Source organism: Erythrolamprus reginae, chromosome 1 (assembly GCF_031021105.1).
Source record: "Erythrolamprus reginae isolate rEryReg1 chromosome 1, rEryReg1.hap1, whole genome shotgun sequence".
Lineage (NCBI taxonomy): Eukaryota > Metazoa > Chordata > Lepidosauria > Squamata > Dipsadidae > Erythrolamprus > Erythrolamprus reginae.
In genome coordinates this window covers 26,071,694-26,092,689 of record NC_091950.1, presented here as the reverse complement: position 1 = coordinate 26,092,689, position 20,996 = coordinate 26,071,694, and the positions used below count along the sequence as shown (strand labels likewise).

At 42.0% G+C, this 20,996-nt stretch overlaps 1 protein-coding gene across 1 annotated transcript in view; it reads left to right on the top strand.

The window, feature by feature from the left end:
• Positions 1–20,996, top strand: part of PGPEP1 (pyroglutamyl-peptidase I) — a 69,785-nt gene that overhangs the window by 4,964 nt on the left and 43,825 nt on the right. Inside the window, exon 2 of the mRNA XM_070747612.1 lies at positions 4,093–4,145. Coding sequence (XP_070603713.1) covers positions 4,093–4,145 — 53 coding nt within the window. The remainder of the gene's footprint in view (positions 1–4,092; positions 4,146–20,996) is intronic.

Below are 20,996 nucleotides of genomic sequence, written 5' to 3'. Positions count from 1 at the left end.
TTTTCCAAACCTGCCCAGAAGCCGAGAAAGAGTGAGAGGGAAGGAGAGAGAGAGGAAGAGAGGAAGAGAGAGACACAGATAGAAAAAAGAGAGGAAGGAAAAGAGAAAGAAAAAGAATGGGAGTAGGGAAGAGAGAAAGAAAATCAAAATCTAGTTTGAAAGTAGCTCAACTATTTAAGTGGCATTTTGATATTGATAGAGTTGCCCTATTATGAGCTCACTGTTATAGACACACAGTACAGTATTTTATTTTGAAATTCTCTGAGGCAAAACAGGGTGGGTTTTTTGTTTGTTTGTTTGTTTGTTTATTTATTTATTATTTCTGTGGCGCCCAGACACTATACTTTTCCGCCCACCCCCAAATAAAATTAGAGGGAACACTGGCTGTAAGCGGCCCCGAGTCCTCGGAGAGGGGCGGCATATAAATCCAATTAATAAATAAATAAACAGGATTTATACACAGTGTTTGCTGAATTAACTAAAACATAAGCCCTGTCTTATAAACTATGATGTCAAACTGAATTATGGCTTAGTGCAACGGAAATCTTGTCACTCTATACCTCAGTTTTACATAGTGTGAAAAGCTTTGAAGCCGAAATAGACTGACCTCTTTCAAATGCTGCTGCTCTATTGGGCTAAGAGCGTGTTTGAGCTAATTTTATATTTATTAAATTTATATGCCACCCATCTCACTGTCCAAGACAGAAGGACAGTGAGGAGAGAAAGCGAGAAAGATGGGAAGCCAATGAATGTTAGCAAGAGAATTCACCTGTAATATATGTGCAATACTTTGGAATAAAATCCCATGGCCCTTAGAAGTGTATTGACTCCTGAGCAAGCATTCATAAGCGTGTCTTGAATGGATAACTGATCCAGCATGAAAACAAGGTATATTTATTGCTTATGTGAAAAGTTGTGCTGAGGACCATACATTTTAATTTTAATTGTTCATCCTCCTGAAGAAGTGCAATATAAAGATAGCAGTGGTTCTCAACCTTTCTCATGCCGTGACCTCTTAATACAGTTCCTCGTGTTGTGGTGACCCCCATCCATAAGTCTAGTGCCAATTTTCCCAACAGAGTTTTAAGCTGATTGGCTGGAAGGTCTCAGAGGGACACGCCTACTGTAAACGCCTGATTGGTTGGATTGTAAAAATATGTTCCAAGGCGCCAGAATAGAAGCTTTAGATCCTAACACCTTGGGAAATTTGTCTTTTTCCATGGTCTTAGGTGACCCCTGTGAAATGGCCGTTCGATCCCCAAAGAGGTCCTGGCCCCCAGGTTGAGAACCACTGCTGTACAGTGTATTTGACTTTAAAGAACCACATTCTTTTTTTAGATAATAGACTCTTTGAGTTGTGGAAGAAGAAAAAACTAGTTTGGATCTTTGGGGGAAATGTAATACTGTATTTTTCATTCCATATCAGATGACTCTGAACTCTGATGTATATGGAGAGGTGTGAGATTATAGCAAACGTATTGATCTAATAAAGGAGAATATTGTAGTTCAGGATTGGAATGAACACTGATGATGTTACCTAGGTTGGGTAATTAAACGTTTGCAAGAAAACAAACCAGAGAGCATCAAAGTCTCTCAAACTATTGATCTGTTTGAGCCAAATCTGTATATACTGTCAGGTACGCATATCTCCACGATTCAGCTAGAAGAAAATCCCTTTGTTCTCCTTGAGTTATATATAGTCCTTTCCTTCTTGGAAGTATCAGGCATGGATACTTATGTATACTGCTCAAAAAATAAAGGAAATATTCAAATAACACATCCCAGATCTGAATGAATGAAATATTCTCATTGAATACTTTGTTCTGTACGAAGTTGAATGTGCACAACAACAGCATATGAAATGGATTGTCAATCAGTGTTGCTTCCTAAGTGGACAGTTTGATTTCACAGAAGTTTGATTTACTTGGAGTTATATTATGTTCCCTTTAATTTTTTTGAGCAGTTTATTTCCTTATTTGTAGAAATTCCACAGATAGTTAGATCTATGTCTTCCTAAGTTTCATTGAACAAAGTATCCATTACAGTGGTCCCTCGATTTTCGCGGGTTCGAACTTCGCAAAACGGCTATACCACGGTTTTTCAAAAATATTAATTAAAAAATACTTTGCGTTCCCCCCCCTATACAATGGTTTTTCTTGCCCGATGACGTCATACGTCATCGCCAAACTTTCATCCACCTTTAATAAATATTTTTTTTAATAAACTTTAATAAATAAACATGGTGAGTAATAATCTAAATGGTTGCTAAGGGAATGAGAAATTGCAGTTTAGGGGTTTAAAGTGTTAAGGGAAGGCTTGTGACACTGTTCATAGCCAAAAATTGTGTATTTACTTCCGCATCTCTACTTTGCGGAAATTCGACTTTCGCGTGCGGTCTCAGAACGCATCCTCTGCGAAAATCCAGGGAACACTGTATTTTCTAAGTACTGCAAGCATGCCCACTTGCTCCGGATCAAGGTTGAGTATGGGTAGGTAGGTTTAAGGACAGCAGAGTTCATGGTTTTCTGACTAAATTGATTAACCTGGAAAAGACATCTGCCAGGGAAATTAATTGGACTAATAAATAAGCCTTTGTTCATGTGCACCTGTATAATCTGAATTCCATCACGTTCTTGGCAAATCTCTGTAGCTGGTTCTAACTAACTTGCTGTCAATCACATTTCAAACTGAGTAATGGGCAAAATATCTCTCCCATCCACCCCCAATTTTTTTAAAAAATGGGTGTCTTTAAAGAAACTCATGGGCCATGTCCCACCTAGTTCGCCTGTCGCAGTAAGCTGTGATTTGCTTAATTATAATAAAATCCAATTGTATGAATTTCGTGACCAAGTTCACACAACACAAGCCAAAAGCAAATGAACAATCCTTTGCATTACCGTGTTTCCACAAAAATAAGCCCTCCTCCAAAAATAAATCCTCCCCCCAAAATAAGCCCTTCCCAGTGAAGGGCTACCAAAATTTTTATTACCACACTGTGGCCATGGCTTATGCAGGACCCCCTGCATTTTCATTCAACATCTTTCTGTGCAAATTGGGTGCTACGCCACTGCCCCCCCCCCATCCAGGCAGCAGCCCATCCCTGGTCCTTCCTCAAAAATAAGCCCTTCCCCCAAATATTTAAACATATCTGCAGCAGTCTCCACCATTTCATCTGGTTAGGGTTAGGGAGACAGAGCTGGAAATCAGGTAGGAGGGCAAGAGGATATCCATCTTGCTCCACGCACCCCAAAATAAGGCCAAGTGCCTATTTCAGGGTTCAAAAAAAAATATATTTATATAATTTTATATAAATATAAAAAGTTGCGCCTGCTACCGCACGAATCCCAGCGACCGATAAGGTCCCACAGAGTTGGCCTTCTCCGGGTCCCGTCGACTAAACAATGTCGTCTGGCGGGCCCCAGGGGAAGAGCCTTCTCTGTGGCGGCCCCGGCCCTCTGGAACCAACTCCCCCCAGAGATTAGAACTGCTCCCACCCTCCTTGTCTTCCGTAAACTACTCAAGACCCACCTATACCGCCAGGCATGGGGGATTTGAGACATCTTTTCCCCAGGCTCCTTATAATTTATGTTTGGTATGTATGTGTTGTCTGGTTTTAATATGATAGGGTTTTCGTTATTTTTTAATATTAGATTTGTGCTACTATAATATTGTTTTTACCATTGTTGTGAGCCGCCCCGAGTCTTCGGAGAGGGGCGGCATACAAATCTAATAAATTGAATTGAAATTTAATTGAATAAGACAGGGTCTTATTTTGGAGGAAGCACAGCACCATAGTACAGGGACTCGGTGAGAATTTCATGATGGTGACAAAGATGCAGGAAACTCCTCTTCAAATCTTTATAGAAAGTTCATTAGGTGCCTTTTCTTTTTTAACCTCCTTTAAAGTGTAGTTTGGAAATAGGAAGAGAGAACCAATCCTGGCGAGGGAAAGAATGTACAATGACTTAAACGATAATTACATGCTGTATTTTGATGTACGTGATCTATAAAATGGCCAATTTAGGCTGCTCGTTAGTGCTTTCAGAACAAAACGCCATCATGATAAAAAGAAATCTTTTTCTATGATTTCAGGGTTCGGTCCATTTGGGGAGTATTCTGTCAATGCCAGCTGGATCGCAGTTCAGGTAAAAGACATGTTTTCAAATTCTTCAGTCATAATAGCATGACTTTTTAATAACTCATTTCTCCAACAATAGTCCAATAATTATTTAAACCAGGTTCCAAGAAGTGATTCTTCCTGACTTTTCTTTTTAAAACATAAAGCCAGCCTTGAAAGTTGAATTTGATGAGTGGTGACTAAGTCCATTCGATTTTATATAGTGGTTTGTCCTTGCCTCCTTCTGGCCTGTCTTCTTGACTTCAAAGTTTGGAGCCTAGGTCTTCAAACTTGGCAATTTTAAGACTTGTGGCTATGCCGGCTGGAGAATTCTGGGAGTTGAAGTCCACCAGTCTTAAAAAGTTGCCAAGTTGGGGGACCCCTGGTTTGGATCTTTTTAAAATTAAAAATAAATTTTATTTAAATACATATACACACACGACATACAATACAAAACAAAAACATTTTAAAAAGTTGGACTATGTGAAACATTAGAGCAGTGATTTTCAACCTTTTTTGAGCCACGGCACATTTTTTACAATTACGAAACCCTGGGGCACATTGAGCGGGCGGGAGGGCGGCTAAAAAAAGTTTGGACAAAAAAATTCTCTCTCTCTCTTCCTCCCTTTCGCTCTATTTCTCTCTCCCTCCCACTTTCTCTCCCTTCCTCTTTCTTTCTCTCTCTCTTTCCATCCCTCTTTCTCTTCCTTCCTTCCTCTCTTTTTTGCTCTCTTTCTCTCTCCCTCCCTACCTCCCTCTATGTCTTTCTCTCTCTCTCCTTCCCTCCCTATCTCTCTCTCTCTCTTGCTTTCTTTTTCTCTTTCTCTCTCTCTCTTGCTTGCTTTCTCTCTCTCTTGTTCTCTTTCTCTCGCTCGCTCTTTCTCTCTCTTGCTTTCTCTCTCTCTCTCTCTTGCTTTCTTTCTCTCTTATTTTCTCTCTCTCTCCCTTTCTTTCTCTCTCTGAGCTTCGCGGCACACCTGACCATGTCTCGCGGCACACTAGTGTGCCACGGCACACTGGTTGAAAAACACTGCATTAGAGATTTAAGATTACAGTAATACCTCGTCTTACGAACTTAATTGGTTCCGGGAGGAGGTTCTTAAGGTGAAAAGTTCGTAAGATGAAACAATGTTTCCCATAGGAATCAATGGAAAAGCCAATAATGCGTGCAAGCCCATTAGGAGAATCCAAAATATTAAGGCTTTAAAAAAAAAAGCGGCGGCCAGACAAAGCTGAGCGGACACCTTTCTCCTCCCTTGAGCTCCATGAGCCTTTCCCTCCCGTTTTTGCCCCCCTCTCTCTCCTCATCTCCCCCACACCTTTCTCCTCCCTTGAGCTCCACGAGTCTTTTCTTCCTGTTTTTGTCCGCACTACTCTGCCCAGCAGAGCGCCTGTTTTTGCGATCCTGGGATTTCCCTACAGCATTCCAAAAAACGTGGAAGTCAGGAGGTGGGGTTTCCCATGGAGGGGAGCCTCAGGGGATCCCAGGATCGCAAAAACCTGTGCTTGGCTTGCAACAAAAGTCCGGAGGCGGGGCATCTCAGTGGCGGCTTGGCAGGTTCGTAAGGTGAAAAAAAGTTTGTAAGAAGAGGCAAAAAAATCCCGAACCCTGGGTTCGTATCTCGAAAAGTTCGTATGATGAGGGGTTCGTATTTACATAAATTATGATTATTGTTCTTTTTGTCAAAAGTATTTAACAAATATTTAAAAGAGATATGTAATAGAATGTCTATACAGTTAGAACCGCCATACAGATTTGCTTCACATTGGTTTGAAAATTTTCAAGAACTTGCTGACACCTCTAGAGAGTAATACTGTAATGATTTCTAGACAAAAAGAGGGATGTTTTTGCTCTGTGTAATGATTATCTACATAGATGAAGATTCTTAACAGAAGTTAAGATTCTTTCAGCTGTTTAAAATAACCCCAGCCAAATTATTAACTAAAACTCATCAGGTAAAACACTTTAATGAGCCACTGAGTCCAAAGGGATAAATCAACATTTCCTGTTTAGATCATATTTGCTGATAGCATCTTTGAAAGGCACGCCATCCAAGAGTGAATATCGGGCATTTTGAAGCAGTGCTCCTGCTAAGTTAATGTTAATCCTGTGTTATTTAAAACCCTTGAAATCGTAACGAGGGGCAAAAAAAAAAATCATTGACATCCGTTCATCTAGGAAAAAATATATTCCTTTATTGGTACGTCTTCCTTGCAAATTCTATTCCTATTTGAGAAGGCCTAGGAAAACGAGAATGACTTTGCCTTGTGAAATGAGAGGGAATTAAGTCCAAGATGAAGATAATTACTTGGATTGTGCACTTTTTGCAAAATAATTTGGAAGTTTTCTGGCCCTTGCAAGAGAGAAACATAAAAACATAGAAGTCTGACGGCAGAAAAAGACCTCATGGTCCATCTAGTCTGCCCTTATACTATTTTCTGTATTTTATCTTAGGATGGATATATGTTTATCCCAGGCATGTTTAAATTCAGTTACTGTGGATTTATCTACCACGTCTGCTGGAAGTTTGTTCCAAGCATCTACTACTCTTTCAGTAAAATAATCTTTTCTCATGTTGCCTTTGATCTTTCCCCCAACTAACTTCAGATTGTGTCCCCTTGTTCTTGTGTTCACTTTCCTATTAAAAACACTTCCCTCCTGGACCTTATTTAACCCTTTAATATATTTAAATGTTTCGATCATGTCCCCGCTTTTCCTTCTGTCCTCCAGACTCTACAGATTGAGTTCATGAAGTCTTTCCTTATACGTTTTATGCTTAAGACCTTCCACCATTCTTGTAGCCCGTCTTTGGACCCGTTCAATTTTATCCATATCTTTTTGTAGGTGAGGTCTCCAGAACTGAACACAGTATTCCAAATGTGGTCTCACCAGCATTCTATATAGCGGGATCATAATCTCCCTCTTCCTGCTTGTTATACCTCTAGCTATGCAGCCAAACATCCTACTTGCGTTCTCTACCACCTGACTGCAGAGCATTGTTTTGGGGCTGTTTGTGAAAGCGGCCCAACTTTTTTCAGCTTTTCCTGTGAGCATGAAAAAAGTGTGGCTGTATTCAAGAACAGCAAGAGAGAGCCGTCCTTTCAGTACGTTCCAAGATACATCTTCCAAATCATTTTCAAAGCAAGCAAAATGCATGACAATTTCTAGCAGACAGCTGCTGTCGGCTGTGAGAGTTGTAGGGCAACCAAGAATGATCAGGAGCATATGAGTGTCAAACTCGCCGCATCACGTTGCCATCACGTGACATTTTGCAGAGCTGGGATGGGCGTGGCCTGCACGTGACACATCTGGACCATGGACTGCCAGTTTGACACCCCTGACCTAGAGGGTCTTTGGCTTTCTCCCTCCAGAGACTCTCTGGAAGCTAAAACCACCTTTTCAGAGCCTCTGTACGAGCCAAAATTAAGCTGGCCGGCAAACACATGCACGTTGGAGCTGAGCTAGGGCAACAGCTCACATGCCAGCAGATATGGCTCCGTGTGCCACCTGTGGCACCTGTGCCATAGGTTTGCCATCACTGGTATAGGGTATCCTGCCTGAGCAGAGGGTTAGGCTGGAGCACCTCCAAGGTCCCTTCCAATTCTGTGGTTCTGTTGTGATTAATTTTGCATAGTTCCTTCTTGGAAATGTCCTCAGTTGTTCCTTTTTCCCAATACACATTTCTTTCTTGGTGAATTCTGAGCATCTTTCAAATTTACGACTACACCAACTTGTCTCTATTCCAGGCTCTATTTTAAAGTTTAAGATATTTTTTCCTGAACACCCTCTACACCCTCCATCTCCCACCCACCACAAATTGTCATCTTGTTTTTCTTTTCTATCCTGGATGTAAATCCTGTTCTTTTCTTTCTTTTCTTTCTTTCTTTCTTTCTTTCTTTCTTTCTTTCTTTCTTTCTTTCTTCTTCTTCTTCTTCTTCTCCTTCTCCTTCTCCTTCTCCTTCTTAATAATAATAATAATTAGATTTGTATGCCGCCCCTCTCCCCTTTCCTGGTCTTGGTGTTCAAGAGGGGAAGGGTGGGTTTTTGTGCCATGTTTTTCCTCCTGAAATCTTTTGCCAACATACCTGATTATAATAATCCCTCAAATTCCCATGGTCCTGCCATTAAAAAAATGTGTGTTTGTGGTGATGGTTCACTCGTGTCCTGCGCAAATAGTTATGGACTCCGAGGACGCAGAGACTGTAGAGGGGCGATGCAGGAGTCCTGTATTGCTGGTACCTGAGAGTGACAGTGAAATTGATGATGGGTCGGAGTCAGAACAACCAGAGCCTTCTGCACTTCCTGTCTAGAATGATTTAGCATTTCCTATGCTGAGTTACTCAAGGAATAAGGAGGAGCCTCTTCTAGATGCCAGAGTTTGGAGGGCATTTAAGAGAAAAGAATGGTTGGCTAAGAGGATATTGACCCATGAGTAGTATTGTTGGCTATTGGGTCACACCCTCACACTATTTAAGGATCAGGCATGCTCCGCCTTGTTGCAGAAAACAACGTCGTTCATTTTGGAATGATCTCATCTTGACTCTTGAATTCAGTTCGTGTTGCAAAAAGAGCACATTCTTAGCTTTGCTAATGAGCTTCAGTCTTCCAGTTAATTTCTGAAAACTATGCCTTGGAACTCTTGCTGCAGCTGGTAATTATTACCATGTTTATCTTCGCTTTGGGATTTTGGCCAACCGATAAGACTACATTTGCTTCTCCCTTTGAAAAGCCTCTTACAAGACTGAGACTTTTGTAAACATTAAATCCTTTTATTAGTTAGACAATTTGTGTGAATCTGATTATTGGGGCTCGGCACTAAGACAGAACAGTTTGTCTGTTTGACTAAGAGATGGACTCCAAACGGTCTTGTTTGCCTTCAGTTTCCACTACTTATCCTTCTAGCTTCTGAAATTCTCAAGAGGCATTAAATCATTCAATCCATTTTATTTTATTTTATTTGCAAATAGGGCAGTAAAAATAGGGCTTTATATGCAGCAGAGATCTCCCAGGGTTAGCATTCTGTGCGCGGGGCTGCCCATAAGAATTAGGAATTTGTGTCGGGTAAGCTTTCTCCTTTCTTTTTTAGCTGGCTATGTTATATGTTATGAGGTGAAACTCTGGAGCTGAATGTGATCCGCCCTGAAAATAGCATTTCAGCCAAGCTCATCCAGTCACCTAAGAAGTAACTCTTACCCATTGCATTGGCAGTTCTGTGTTAGGAAAAACTTCAGAAGAGAAGGATTTAGGGGTAGTGATTTCTGACAGTCTCAAAATGGGTGAACAGTGTGGTCGGGCGGTAGGAAAAGCAAGTAGGATGCTTGGCTGCATAGCTAGAGGTATAACAAGCAGGAAGAAGGAGTTTGTGATCCCCTTGTATAGAGCGCTGGTGAGACCACATTTGGAGTACTGTGTTCAGTTCTGGAGACCTCACCTACAAAAAGATATTGACAAAATTGAACGGGTCCAAAGACGGGCTACAAGAATGGTGGAAGGTCTTAGGTATAAAACGTATCAGGAAATGAACTCAATCTGTATAGTCTGGAAGACAGAAGGAAAAGGGGGGACATGATCGAAACATTTAAATATGTTAAAGGGTTAAATAGGGTTCAGGAGGGAACTGTTTTTAATAGGAAAGTGAACACAAGAACAAGGGGACGCAATCTGAAGTTAGTTGGGGAAAGATCAAAAGCAACATGAGAAAATATGATTTTACTGAAAGAGTAGTAGATCCTTGGAACAAACTTCCAGCAGACGTGGTAGATAAATCCACAGTAACTGAATTTAAACATGCCTGGGATAAACATATATCCATTGTAAGATAAAATACGGGAAATAGTATATGATCTGCCTTCAGTCTTCTATGTTTCTTCTATTTCTATGTTACCCCATCTGGTTGCCAGTCCCCCACACACACTTGTGAGTTTGGAGCTCTGGGAATACTCTCCTCAAATGCTTTTAAATTAACCCTCCCCAACTCTAATCAATTGCTGCCAACTAATGGCAAGCCAGATGTCTGGCTTGCAGCTGTCTATGTTTTGTGTTTCCTCCTTGGTGGTGTTTTTTTTTAAAGCAGCTAGTTGTGTTTGATACGGACCATCACTGTCTCCAGGGTGGAAGTGAGGCTCAGTTAAGATAATCGTGGCTACCAGCGTCCATTGTGAAAGAGAAGAGTGTTCATTGAATACTTTGTATTATCACAACTTTGGAGACCATATTAGATGCCTTTTCTATTACAGTGTTCCCTCGATTTTCGCGGGGGATGCGTTCCAAGACCACCCGCGAAAGTCGAATTTCCGCGAAGTAGAGATGCGGAAGTAAATATACTATTTTTGGCTATGAACAGTATCACAAGCCTTCCCTTAACACTTTAAACCCCTAAATTACAATTTCCCATTCCGTTAGCAACCATTTAGATTATTACTCACAATGTTTATTTATTAAAGTTTATTAAAAAAATATCTATTAAAGGCGGATGAAAGTTTGGCGATGACATATGACGTCATCGGGCAGGAAAAACCTTGGTATAGGGAAAAAACCCGTGAAGTATTTTTTTAATTAATATTTTTGAAAAACCCTGGTATAGACTTTTCGCAAAGTTTGAACCCAAGGGAACACTGTACTGTAAAGTGCAAATATTGTGCCGAGTTGATTTTAATTTTGTAAATTAAGTCAACACATCTTTCTTTCTTTCTTTCTTTCTTTCTTTCTTTATTTATTTATTTATTTATTTATTTATTGAATATTTATTTATTTATTAATTACATATTTATTTATTTATCTATCTCCGGGACCGCCTTCTGCCGCACGAATCCCAGCGACCAGTTAGGTCCCACAGAGTCGGCCTTCTCCGGGTCCCGTCGACGAAACAATGTCGTCTGGAGGGACCCAGGGGAAGAGCCTTCTCTGTGGCGGCCCCAACCCTCTGGAATCAACTCCCCCCGGAGATTAGGACTACCCCCACCCTCCTTGCCATTTGCAAACTCCTCAAAACCCACCTCTGCCGTCAGGCATGGGGAAATTGATTCCCCTGGGCCGTTTCCACTTTATGTATGGTCTGCATGAGATGTATGATTGTCTTCATGTTAAGGGTTTTAAACTGTTTTTAAAATATTGGATTTGTACTGTTTTTTCATGTTGTGAGCCACTCCGAGTCCTCGGAGAGGGGCGGCATACAAATCTAATTAATAATAATAATAATAATAATAATAATAATAATAATATCCAGGCTTGTTTTTTGGCATGTGTGTGGTCACGCAGCCCTGTTTTTATACCCGTGTTTTCCCGAAAATAATACCGTCTTATATACACTGCTCAAAAAAATAAAGGGAACACTTAAACAGCACAATATAACTCCAAGTAAATCAAACTTTTGTGAAATCAAACTATCCACCTAGGAAGCAACACTGATTGACAGTCAATTTCACATGCTGTTGTGCACATTCAGTTTTGTACAGAACAAAGTATTCAATGAGAATATTTCATTCATTCTGACCCAGAATTTGTTATTTCAGTGTTCCCTTTATTTTTTTGAGCAGTATATTTTTTGAACCCTGACATAAGCACTTGGCCTTATTGCCATGCCGTCAAAAGCCCGATTGGGTTTATTATCAGGGGATGTTTTATTTTGGAGAAAATAGGGTATATATTTCATTGGAAAGTAATTTTTCCAGGATTCAAAGCGGCTTGCTATCTAGGGAAGTATATATAAGATTGTTTGCCTTAGTTAATTGTAGGGGATTTTAAAAAGGGATTTGAATAGGTTTAAAATTTGCCCAAACTTGCATAAGTGTGCTGGTGATAGAGATGTTATTCTTTGGAGCTATTACTTAATTACTTAAGATGACATTTTTACCCCGGCAGGCATTTTTTTTGAAGAGTTTGGTGATTTCTCTTCTCCTGTTGACTAATGATCAAATGCTTCCTTTTAAAATGATTTTTGATATACGTGCATTTGTAATGGCACATCGCTCTGAAAGTTTTGTTTATAAAGTACAGCGTAAAATAAATCTTGGAGTTGGTGAGGATTCTCCCTGGTTTCAGAGGCTGCCAGAAGAATCCCAGATCTAACTGTCTCTTAAACACAAACTGAAGGTCACACAATTCTGGTTGGTTTCATTTTGAAGGACACATAGTAGTAGAGTTATGGAAGGGGCAAAAAATGTATGATCAAACCAGGCAGTTGATGCATTGAAGGACAAGCTAGTACAGCGGTGTCAAGCTCACGGCCCGGGGGCCGGATTCAATCACGGGGTACTTAGATCTGGCCCGCGAGGCTGCCATGGAAACAGCGAAGGACCAGCCTGCAGTGCTTCTGCCTTCAAGGACGGGCTCCTTCAACCCTCTGCCATTGAAAATTGAGCTTGGGAGGGCCACACGCGAGCATCTCCCCAACAGAGAAGGGCTGCAATTTTTTTTTTACTACCTCACTGTGGGCGTGGCTTATTGTGTGAGTATAGCTTGATGATCATGTGACCAGGTGGGAGTGGCTTGACAATCATGTGACTGGGGATGACTTAAAGGTCATGTGATTGGGTGGGAGTGGCTTACCAACCAAGATATGTTTTCAAATAGGTGCTTGGACTCTTTCAGTTGAGGACATGATCGAAACATTTAAATATGTTAAAGGGTTAAATAGGGTTCAGGAGGGAAGTGTTTTTAATAGGAAAGTGAACACAAGAACAAGGGGACACAATCTGAAGTTAGTTGGGGGAAAGATCAAAGGCAACATGAGAAAATATTATTTTACTGAAAGAGTAGTAGATCCTTGGAACAAACGTCCAGCAGACGTGGTTGGTAAATCCACAGTAACTGAATTTAAACATGCCTGGGATAAACATACAGGTATATCCATTGTAAGATAAAATACAGGAAATAGTATAAGGGCAGACTAGATGGACCATGAGGTCTTTTTCTGCCGTCAGTCTTCTATGTTTCTATTAAGTCACATAGAAACATAGATGATTGACAGCAGAAAAAGACCTCATGGTTCATTTAGTCTGCCCTTATACTATTTCTTGTATTTTATCTTAGGATGGATATTTGTTTATCCCAGGAATGTTTAAATTCAGTTACTGTGTATTTGCCAACCACGTCTGCTGGAAGTTTGTTCCAAGTATCTACTACTCTTTCAGTAAAATAATATTTTATCACGTTGCTTCTGATCTTTCCCCCAACTAACCTCGGATTGTGCCCCCTCATTCTTGTTTTCACTTTCCTATTAAAAACACTTCCATCCTGAATCTTATTTAACCCTTTAACATATTAAAATATTTCGATCATGTCTATCCTTTCCCTTCTGTCCTCCAGACTATACAGATTGAGTTCATTAAATCTTTATTTGAATAGCCACATTATTTGAGTAGCCACAAAAAGGACAAATGATAGACACCATTATTTGTTGAGGAGCACAGTAACATTTTAAGGTGTTGTACTGAACCCACAAGGTTCAGTATGATAACAGATTAGGCAAGTAGCTCAATTTTCTTTAATTGTTATAAAAAAAGTTCAGTTCTAGATAATGATTAAAATGATTATGGGTAAAAACATACCATTTAATGTTTTCCTATTTTAAAAGTAATTAAGGATCATACTAAGGTATTTGAGAAGGAAGGACAATAAAAAAACCCTATTAATGCTCAATAAATAGTGCATAAACGTACTACCCCCACTGCATCACACCCCCTCCGATAAGGGCAGCAGCCCATCAGCTACCTTTGAAGAGTGTTTGGAAACTTCAGATCGTGCAGAATGCGGCCGCGAGAGCTATAGTGGGGCTTCCTAGGTTTGCCCACGTATCGTCAACACTCCGCGGCTTGCACTGGCTGCTGATCAGTTTCTGGTCACTATTCAAAGTGTTGGTAATGACCTATAAAGCCCTACATGGCATCGGACTAGAATACCTTCGGAACCATCTTCTGCCGCACGAATCCCAGCGACCGATAAGGTACCATGGAGTTGGCCTTCTCGGGTCACGTCAATTAAACAATGTTGTCTGGAGGGCCCCAGGGGAAGAGCCTTCTCTGTGGCGGCCCTGGCCCTCTGGAATCAACTCCCCCCCGGAGATTACAACCACCCCCACCCTCCTTGCCTTTCGTACGTTACTGAAGACCCACCTATGTCGCCAGGCATGGGGTAACTGAGACACCCCTGGGCCCACATAGTTTATATATGGTTTTAATGAAGGGCTTTTAGATGTCTTTTTATTATTGGATTTGTTATATTGTAATTGTTGTGAGCCGCTCCGAGTCTCCGGAGAGGGGCGGCATACAAATCTAATAAATTATTATTTATCATTTATTTATTTATTTATTTATTATTTAGATTTGTATGCCGCCCCTCTCCGCGAACTCGGGGCGGCTCACAACAAAAATATAAACAATCGTACAAATCCAAATAGATTCAATAAATTTAAGTATTTAAAATAGTTTTAAAAAGAACCCCACTATATTAACAAGCACACACACAAACATACCATACATAAATTGTACGTGGCCGGGGGAGGTGTTTCAGTTCCCCCATGCCTGACGACAAAGGTGGGTTTTAAGAACTTTACGGAAGGCAGGGAGAGTAGGGGCAGTTCTAATCTCCGGGGGGAGTTGGTTCCAGAGAGCCGGGGCCGCCACAGAGAAGGCTCTTCCCCTGGGGCCCGCCAACCGACATTGTTTAGTTGACGGGACCCGGAGAAGGCCCACTCTGTGGGACCTAATCGGTCGCTGGGATTCGTGCGGCAGCAGGCGGTCTCGGAGATATTCTGGTCCGATGCCATGAAGGGCTTTAAAGGTCATAACCAACACTTTGAATTGTGACCGGAAATTGATCGGCAGCCAATGCAGACTGCGGAGTGATGATGTAACCTGGGCATACCTAGGTAAGCCCATGACTGCTCTCGCAGCTGCATTCTGCACGATCTGAAGTTTCCGAACACTTTTCAAAGGTAGCCCCATGTAGAGAGCATTACAGTAGTCGAATCTGGAGGTGATGAGGGCATGAGTGACTGTGAGCAGTGAGTCCCGGTCCAGATAGGGCCGCAACTGGTGCACCAGGCGAACCTGGGCAAACGCCCCCCTCGCCACAGCTGAGAGATGGTTCTCTAATGTGAGCTGTGGATCGAGGAGGACGCCCAAGTTGCGGACCCTCTCTGAGGGGGTCAATAATTCCCCCCCCCCCAGGGTAATGGACGGACAGATGGAATTGTCCTTGGGAGGCAAAACCCACAGCCACTCCCTCTTATCTGGGTTGAGCTTGAGTCTGTTGACACCCATCCAGGCCCCAACAGCCTCCAGACACCGGCACATCACTTCCACCGCTTCGTTGACTGGGCATGGGGTGGAGATGTAAAGCTGGGTATCATCGGCATATTGATGATACCTCACCCCATGTCCTTGGATGATCTCACCCAATAATTAATATTATTAATATTATTATTATTATCACTGCCTCCCAAGCTCCACTTTCACTGGGAGAGGGTTGCAGGAGCCCATGCCAGCCAAAAACGGAGCTTGGGAGTCTGTTTTTCAATGGCAGAGCATTTGGGCCACCACACGTGCCCCCAAGAGGAGTGACGTTGAGCTGGCAAGCCATCCCTCGCTATGCCCCCCCCCCCCCCAGATCCAACACAACCCTGATGTGGCCCTCAGTGAAATTGAGTTTGATACCCCTGAGATAGTGTTTTTGAAACTTTTCAGTTTTAAAAAAGGGAAAACAGGGGCGGTAAAGCCATGATTGGTATAAAGAGATTGGTGGGAGGTAGGCTTTAGAATTCTGTAATTCCTGACTCTCAGAAGCTATCAGCTATGAAAAGTACGTGTAGAGCCTCCATCTTTAAAGAAATTTACCTCAGAGATAGGTTTCCCGCTTTTAAGCATGAGCCACATTCTTCCACATTTCAGGCGACCCTTAAGGGCTTGAAACTTGCATGCATAGATATGCATTATTTATATTTATTTAAAAATAATTAGTACTACACTACGAGCAAATAAAAGCGAAGGGAAATTTATTCCAACTACACATTTAAACCACAGGTCGTATATTACTGAATTGCCAGCTAAATAGCCTGCACCCTCCCCTTCTCCCCCTCTCATTTCTATAACTTCCTTCCTTCCTTCCTTCTTTCTTTCCTTCTTTCCTTCCTTCCTTTCTCTATTACGTCTTTTCACTACGTCTTTTTTAATTTTCTTCTGTCTTTGTTTGAATATGATACGTATGATCGGGTTATTAAGCATTATATGTACCTTAGTTAAGTCTTGTTTTTCTTATGTTTTTTAAAGTATATATTTAATAAAGATCATTTATTAAAATAAAAAAAGAAACTTGCATGCCAGGACTTTTGATAGCTTCCTTTTTAAACTGACAGCTAAGGTTCTGATACGGATAACTGACAGCTGAGATTCTGGTGTGGATGACTGTGTTGGGCAAAGAGTAGGCGACAGGCAAAGTTAATGGAGTAATTTAACCATGGTCCTTCCAGAAGCACCTTGTTCACCATAATGAGAAATGGTGTGCTGGATTAAACATCTTCCTTCTTCTTGCTGAGAACGTCCTATGTGAGAACTGTGGAGCGCAGGATGTGCATCATATTCTTCAGTGAAGGCTCCCCGTCGCCAGTGCTATTAGTGTGCTCCCAATGACGGGCGCATGGGCATCGGTGTGAGATTCTGCACATGTGCAGGAAGGGAAATCTCACGTGTGACAGATTTCACCGATTTTCGGCGATTTCTTTGCTTCCATGCATGCGTGGAAGCAAAAAACCCACCAAAATCAGTGAAATCTCTCGCACACAAGCATCCTCACACGAGATTTCACTTCCTGCGCATGCGCAGAAGCTGAATCTCATGCGGACGCGTGCATGCACCCGTTGGGGATGCGGAAACGCATGCAAATCTCAATTTTTCCTCCTGGGATGGCGTATCGCAGTGTTTCCCAACCTTGGCAACTTGAAGATATTTGGACTTCAACTCCTAGAATTCCCCAGCCAGCGAATGCTGGCTGGGGAATTCTGGGAGTTGAAGTCCAAATATCTTCAAGTTGCCAAGGTTGGGAAACACTGGTGTATCGGACCATTCATGCTGCAGCCCAATGCTGGCGTTATTGCTATTGCTGGCTGGGCCTCCCCTCTGTCTTCCTCATTCCTCCCTGCGTGAGGGTAGGAGGAATACTGGATACTTCTTCACATTTGTATTTCTTCAATGATTTTGGAAGACTTGATATTTTAAAGAGCCGAGGTGGCGCAGCAGGTAGAGTGCAGTACTGCAGGCCATTGAAGCTGACTGCAGGTCAGCGGTTCAAATCTCATCCCCAGCTCAAGGTTGACTCAGCCTTCCATTTTATTTCTTTCTTTCTTTCTTTCTTTCTTTACTTACTTACTTACTTACTTATTTACTTATTTATTTATTTATTTATTCGATTTTTTTTAAAAGGCCGCCCTTCTCCTTAGACTCAGGGCGGCTTACAACATGTTAGCAATAGCACTTTTTAACAGAGCAGGCATATATTACCCCCACAATCTGTGTCCTCATTTTACCCACCTTGGAAGGATAGAAGGCTGAGTCAACCTTGAGCCGGTGATGAGATTTGAACTGCTGACCTACAGATCTACAGTCAGCTTCAATGACCTGCAGTACAGCATTCTACCTGCTGCGCCACCCCAGTTCTTCCATCCTTTCATCCTTGGATAAAATGAGGACCCGAATTGTGGGGGCAATATGCTGGCTCTGTTAAAAAGTGCGATTGCTGATATGGTGTAGGCCGCCCTGGGTCTAAAGAGAAGGGCTGCACAAAATAATAAATGAATGAATGAATGAATGAATGAATGAATGAATGAATGAATGAATGAATGAATGAATGAATAAATAAATAAATAAATAAACGGCTGTGTATTTCAGTGTTTCCCAACCTTGGCAACTTGGAGATATTTGGACTTCAAATCCCAGAATTCCCCAGCCAGCATTCGCTGGCTGGGGGATTCTGGGAGTTGAAGTCCAAATATCTCCAAGTTGCCAAGGTTGGGAAACATTGGTCTAATTAATTAGGAGCATTTCCTTAATTCTTCCATTTTCTTCTCCCCTCCTTTAACTGATTTGTGGCTGCAATTCAGTGCACATTTCCCTTAGAAGTCAAGGCTACCTACTAAAAGTAGTAAGCTTGTGAAAGAATTGTTGGGTTTCCTTGAGTTTCTGCCTAATTTAAAAGAGAAACTTCGACTTGTTCGTTCTTTTCTTTTAAAAAAACAACAACCACCACCACCCTCTTTCTCCCCTCCCGGCCTGCAGTTTCCCCCGAGCATGTTTGTGTGCAACAAACTGCACACAATTCTGTCCCCAGCCTGAAGAGGCCCAGACAAAAGAAAGGGTCTAGCCTGCCTTTGAACGCATGCAACTCAAGCATTGTGCCTCTGGCAGACAAGACTTCATGGAGCTGAGTGGACACAAAGACCTGTGTCTGAGTTTCTGAGTTCCAGACAGTGTGATCTGCATTTTAATAGACAAAAAAAATCAATTAAACAATCTTTGTAAATCCTTCCCGGTTTGAGGGAGGCTAAGCGGACTCTTGGTTTATTGCGTCTTGGGCATTATCCTGCATCCTAAAGCTTTAAAGGAAGAAGAAAGAAAGAAAGAACCCCCCCACCCCCACCCCAATTCCTTTCTCTTGTTGAAGGATTTCTTTGCCGTTTGAATGTCCTGTATATGTCCCCCGGACTATCCGACTTGGAAATGCTCGAGGGGACATGGAAGGTGGGGGGTTGGCTGGGTAGTGGTGGTGGAGAAACCATGGCTTAATCTTCAACAAAGCCAAAGAGGAACGGGTTGGAAAAAATCCTTTGCATCTGCTGTCGGCTCGTCTACAAATATTAAGCAAAGTTTAGAGGCATTCCATAAAGCTCATAAGTAAGAAGGTGAGGACAAATAAAGGGAAATATTTCTTCACCCAGAGGGTCGTTGGTTTATGGGCTTCACTTCCAGAAGAGGTCGTGACAGCTGTCAATCTGGATAGCTTCAAGGCAGGATTGGACAGATTTATTTATTTATTGGATTTGTATGCCGCCCATCTCCGCAGACTCGGGGCGGCTAACAACAGTGACAAAAAACAGCATGTAACAATCCAATACTAAACAACTAAAAAAAACCCTTATTATAAAACCAAACATACATACAAACATACCATGCGTAAATTGTAAGGCCTAGGGGGAAAGAATATCTCAGTTCCCCCATGCCTGACGGCAGAGGTGGGTTTTAAGAAGCTTACGAAAGGCAAGGAGGATGGGGGCAATTCTAATCTCCGGGGGGAGTTGGTTCCAAAGGGCCGGGGCCGCCACAGAGAAGGCTGTTCCCCTGGGTCCCGCCAAACGACATTGTTTAGAAACCAGCCAGGAGGGACACGGATCCAGCAAACAGGTGGCGGAACTCACAGCTCCAATGACCTTGTCCACTTCATTGGGTGTCACCAGATCAAACTCTTCCCAGACAGGTGGACAAGTACAGGCCCCAGTCACTTCAAATGACTCGTTGTCAGTCGACTCTGTTTTCCAATTGGAGTCGAGGTCTGCCCGGATCCGAGCGATTTTATCAGCGAAAAACGTGTTAAAATCCTCGGCACTACTCTGCAAGGGCTCCCCAACTCCCCCCTGGTTAAGAAGGGAGCAGGTCACCCTAAACAGAGCGGCCGGGCGGGATTCCGTTGATGCAATCAAGGCGGCAAGATACGTGCATCCTGCCACCTTGAGCGCCACTTTGTAAGTCTTAATAAAAGCTCTTACAAGTGTTCGGTCGGATTCAGACTTACTCTTCCTCCATTAATGGATGCCAAGTGTATTGGTGGTATGGATGTCCATGTGCTGCATCCATGTTTATTGAGGGAGGCAGGATTCCCTTGGGTACCATTTGTTGATGGTCAAAGGAAAGGGAGGGTCTTGCCTTCTCTTTCTGCTCAGGATCCCCATGGACAATTGGTGGGCCACTGTCGGAATGCTGGACTCGATGGGCTTTGGCCCCTTCAGCATGGCTCTTCTTATGTTCTAGTTATTTTCATGTGGCTTGAATATAAAATGTTTGAGTCAAACACTTGAATATAACAGGTATAACAAGCAGGAAGAGTAAGATTGTGATTCTGCTGTATACAGCGCTGGTGAGACCACATTTGGAACACTGTGCTCAGTTCTGGAGACCTCACCTACAAACAGATATTGATAAAATTAAACAGGTCCAAAGACGGGCTACAAAAATGGTGGAAGGTCTTAAGCATAAAACTTATCAGGAAAGACTTAATGAACTCAATCTGTAGTCTGGAGGACAGAAGGGAAATATGTGAAAGGGTTAAATAAGGTTCAGGAGGGAAGTGTTTTTAATAGGAAAATGAACACAAGAACAAGGGGCCACCATCTGAGGTTATTTGGGGGAAAGATCAGAAGCAAAGTGAGAAAATATTATTTTACTGAAAGAGTAGTAGATGCTTGGAACAAACTTCCAGCAGACATGGTTGGTATATCCACAGTAACTGAATTTAAACATGCCTGGGATAAACATATACCCACCCTAAGATAAAATACAGGAAAATAGTGTAAGGGCAGACTAGATGGACCATGAGGTCTTTTTCTGCCGTCGATCTTCTGTTTCTAATGAACGCAGACTCTCCCTGCTGGAAGTTTTTTTAAAAAAAACATTTGTGTGCCTGTTTCCACGTCTGCATTCACACACACACACACCAACGCTGAATGAAATACCGATATCCAAAAGGGACAATTTTTTTCCCCAGATTTCAAATTCCTTGTATTCCTCTCGGTGGCTCCAAAGTTAAAACGTGCTATTTGCTTTTTTGGAAAACTTGCTTTCCAAGTTGATTTTTCTTTCTTATAAGGCATCTGTGTCTGTATGTGTGTGTGTGTGT